Consider the following 2,759-nt stretch of genomic DNA (forward strand, 5'->3'; position numbering starts at 1 on the left):
TTTTTTTTTTTTTTTTTTTTGCCGTAAATTCACAAATCACAACAGCTCCTGGACAGACAGACAGACAGACAGACAGACAGACAGCTAGTCTGACAACAAAGACGGAGTACAGCGTGCAATGAGAAGATAGATTTAACTCCAGCAATGTTGAAGCTACGTGCTGTGAGGGTGAAGAATGCTCTGGTGCGAGAGTGCATGGCTGAGTTCTTGGGGACTTTTGTTTTACTGGTAAGTGACACTCTTTGAATTGGCTTTTGATTTTGAAGATAGTGACATGGTCCAAATAGTTTTCAGTTCTTTTGTTCATTTATTTGAACATCTTTTTTTACATATAAACACTGACATTGTATGCAGACAGCTGGAGATGGAAATGTGAATTATTAAACCACTTCCTAGAATCATGCTGATACTGGAATATGCACGTTTATGTCTCTACCACCTGTAATAAATAAATGATACAATAATGTTAAATATTCCAATAGCAAGTTTGTTTTTAATGGCCTTATCAAAGGTGTGGTTTTGATGTGATCAATACATGAAATACATGTGTGATTATTTGCAGCCCTCTCATCTGTGCGGTTTAATCAGAGACTGTATTTATATAGCCATTTAGATAAGAGGTGGATAGTTGCATTTCAAAGTTCATGAGGAGATGAATAATTACACTTTAATAACCTCAAATGTTTCTGCTCTCACTTTCTCTGTCCCATTTATCTGGCGTGAAGCTCTTTGGCTGCTCTGCTGCAGCACAGGTAAAGACAAGCAGAGAAACTAAAGGCCAGTTCCTGTCAGTCAACATGGCTTTCTCTGTGGGTGTGATGTCAGCTATGTATCTCACCAAGGGCATCACAGGTAACTTTTCCTAATCTATCATCTTTTAACTCAGTAAAATACAGCAGCAGCATTCAGTTGGCAGCTTCTTAGTTTCAGATTTCCATTACTGCAGTCACTCGGTGATCTGAGCACTCTAGATTTATTACACTAATATGTGGCAATCTCTGAAAAGCTTTTCAAGGTCCTGATATCTACCAGGATATGACTACTTTTCGTTGTCACACTATATGGCCACAAATAATCTGAGATTTCATTACCATCCAGTCTCTCTCACTGTAATTCACTTGTCTCTTCCTGTCTCATCCTGTCTTCCTCTCCATCCATCTTCTGTTTTTCTTTTTTGTAGGTGCTCATCTGAACCCAGCAGTGTCTCTGAGTTTTTGTGTGTTGGGCCAGGTACCCTGGGATAGGTTGCTGCCCTACTGCCTCTCCCAGCTGATAGGGGCTTATGTGGCATCAGGGCTTGTCTACCTGGTCTACTATGGTTTGTTTTTCTCCCGCTTGAAAGACTTTTGCATGGGACCTGAGAAATCTGACAAATCGAATCTAAAATTTTTAATTTTTCTGTGCACACAAACCTGATTATTTTGCTGTTTGCTACATTACTTCTCTTCCTGTCTCAGATGCTATAATGGACTTTAGTGGAGGAGTATTGACTGTATATGGCCCAAATGAGACCGCGTCAATATTTGCCACATATCCCTCAGAGTACATGACTTTGGGCAGAAGTTTTCTTGATCAGGTCAGTAGGAGGATTAATCAGTACTTTAACAGCTGTCCCTTCTATCTAACTCATAACTGCTGCATTTATACTTTAGGTAGTTGGCACTGGGATGCTGATGTTGTGCATCCTGTGCTTGGGTGAAAAGAGGAATACACCGGCTCCAACTGAGCTGATTCCTCCTATAGTGGCAGTGATTGTCCTCGGGATCTCGATGTCAATGTCAGGTAACTGTGGTGCTGCAATAAATCCTGCACGGGACCTGGGGCCACGCCTCTTTACGCTGACGGCAGGCTGGGGCACAGAGGTCTTTACGTAAGTATCTTTTTGTGCATATACAATCATATATGTCAGAGGTTATCAGATGTTGAGAGACATTTGTTACAGGACATCTGATTATCTGTTACACAGTGCAACCTGTATGATCTTATAATGGCTTTTCTGTGTTTCCACAATTGTTCCGTACTTGTTGTACTTATATACTCATATACTTGCATATTTAAAGCTGTTTAAGTCGAATCTTGCCCACTAGGGGGCAGAATAATTCCAAAACATTAAACTCTTAGGCCTTACAGAGCTGTTATAACTAACATGTAGGGAAACAGTTACATACCTACAGTACACATACAGCAGCCTTTTAGCATCATTATTTTCTGATGGTGTCTGCTCTCCAGGTGTTACAACTACTGGTTCTGGGTTCCCCTCGTGGCCCCACCTATCGGAGGCGTTATAGGTTCTTTCATGTATGTGATCTTCATCGAATGGCACCTGCCTGACCCAGACCAACTGGAGAACCCCTCAACTTTTCCCACCATCAGTGACAAAATCAAGCAGCCCAGCAGTGGAGTAGAGTTAAAGGATGTACGTTTCTAAGTTACTGTAATGAAAATATGTCCTGCATGACAAGTCTGCTTCCAACTTTCATGACCAATACAGACAGCTAAAGACAGCAATCTGTTTGAAATTATGTTTGAGAAAGCCGCTGTTAAGACGCACACGAATCTTGTGATCTTCTCTTGGAAAATTAACAGGAATATCTTTTTATTTAGGATAGTGAGCTTCTACTTACAACAAGTAGAAGTGGCGGCAGCTGAAAGAGATATTGAATGTGATAATGCTGTTTACATTGATGCCTGTATTCTCTAGGTTATTGATTTATTCATATATATTATATTAAATTATATTACTGAATTATATTTACTTT

The 2,759-nt window shown here is 40.2% G+C and overlaps 1 protein-coding gene across 1 annotated transcript; it reads left to right on the forward strand.

The window, feature by feature from the left end:
• Positions 1–71: 71 nt before the first annotated feature.
• aqp10a (aquaporin 10a) lies at positions 72–2,695 on the forward strand. Its single transcript, XM_019271440.2, has 6 exons — positions 72–228; positions 726–852; positions 1,181–1,318; positions 1,458–1,576; positions 1,653–1,870; positions 2,230–2,695. Exons 1-6 carry the CDS (start codon positions 145–147, stop codon positions 2,426–2,428), a joined length of 885 nt encoding a protein of 294 aa, XP_019126985.2. The 5' UTR covers positions 72–144; the 3' UTR covers positions 2,429–2,695.
• The last annotated feature ends 64 nt before the right edge of the window (positions 2,696–2,759 follow it).

Source organism: Larimichthys crocea, chromosome XIII (assembly GCF_000972845.2).
Source record: "Larimichthys crocea isolate SSNF chromosome XIII, L_crocea_2.0, whole genome shotgun sequence".
NCBI classification, from domain to species: Eukaryota; Metazoa; Chordata; class Actinopteri; family Sciaenidae; genus Larimichthys; species Larimichthys crocea.

Excerpts from the sequence above, each read along its gene's own strand:
- aqp10a (XM_019271440.2), top strand. The coding sequence starts at position 145 with ATGTTGAAGCTACGTGCTGTGAGGGTGAAGAATGCTCTGGTGCGAGAG. Across the intron at positions 1,577-1,652 it reads GCAGAAGTTTTCTTGATCAG|GTAGTTGGCACTGGGATGCT; the intron begins GTCAGTAGGAGG and ends TTTATACTTTAG. Across the intron at positions 1,871-2,229 it reads TGGGGCACAGAGGTCTTTAC|GTGTTACAACTACTGGTTCT; the intron begins GTAAGTATCTTT and ends TCTGCTCTCCAG.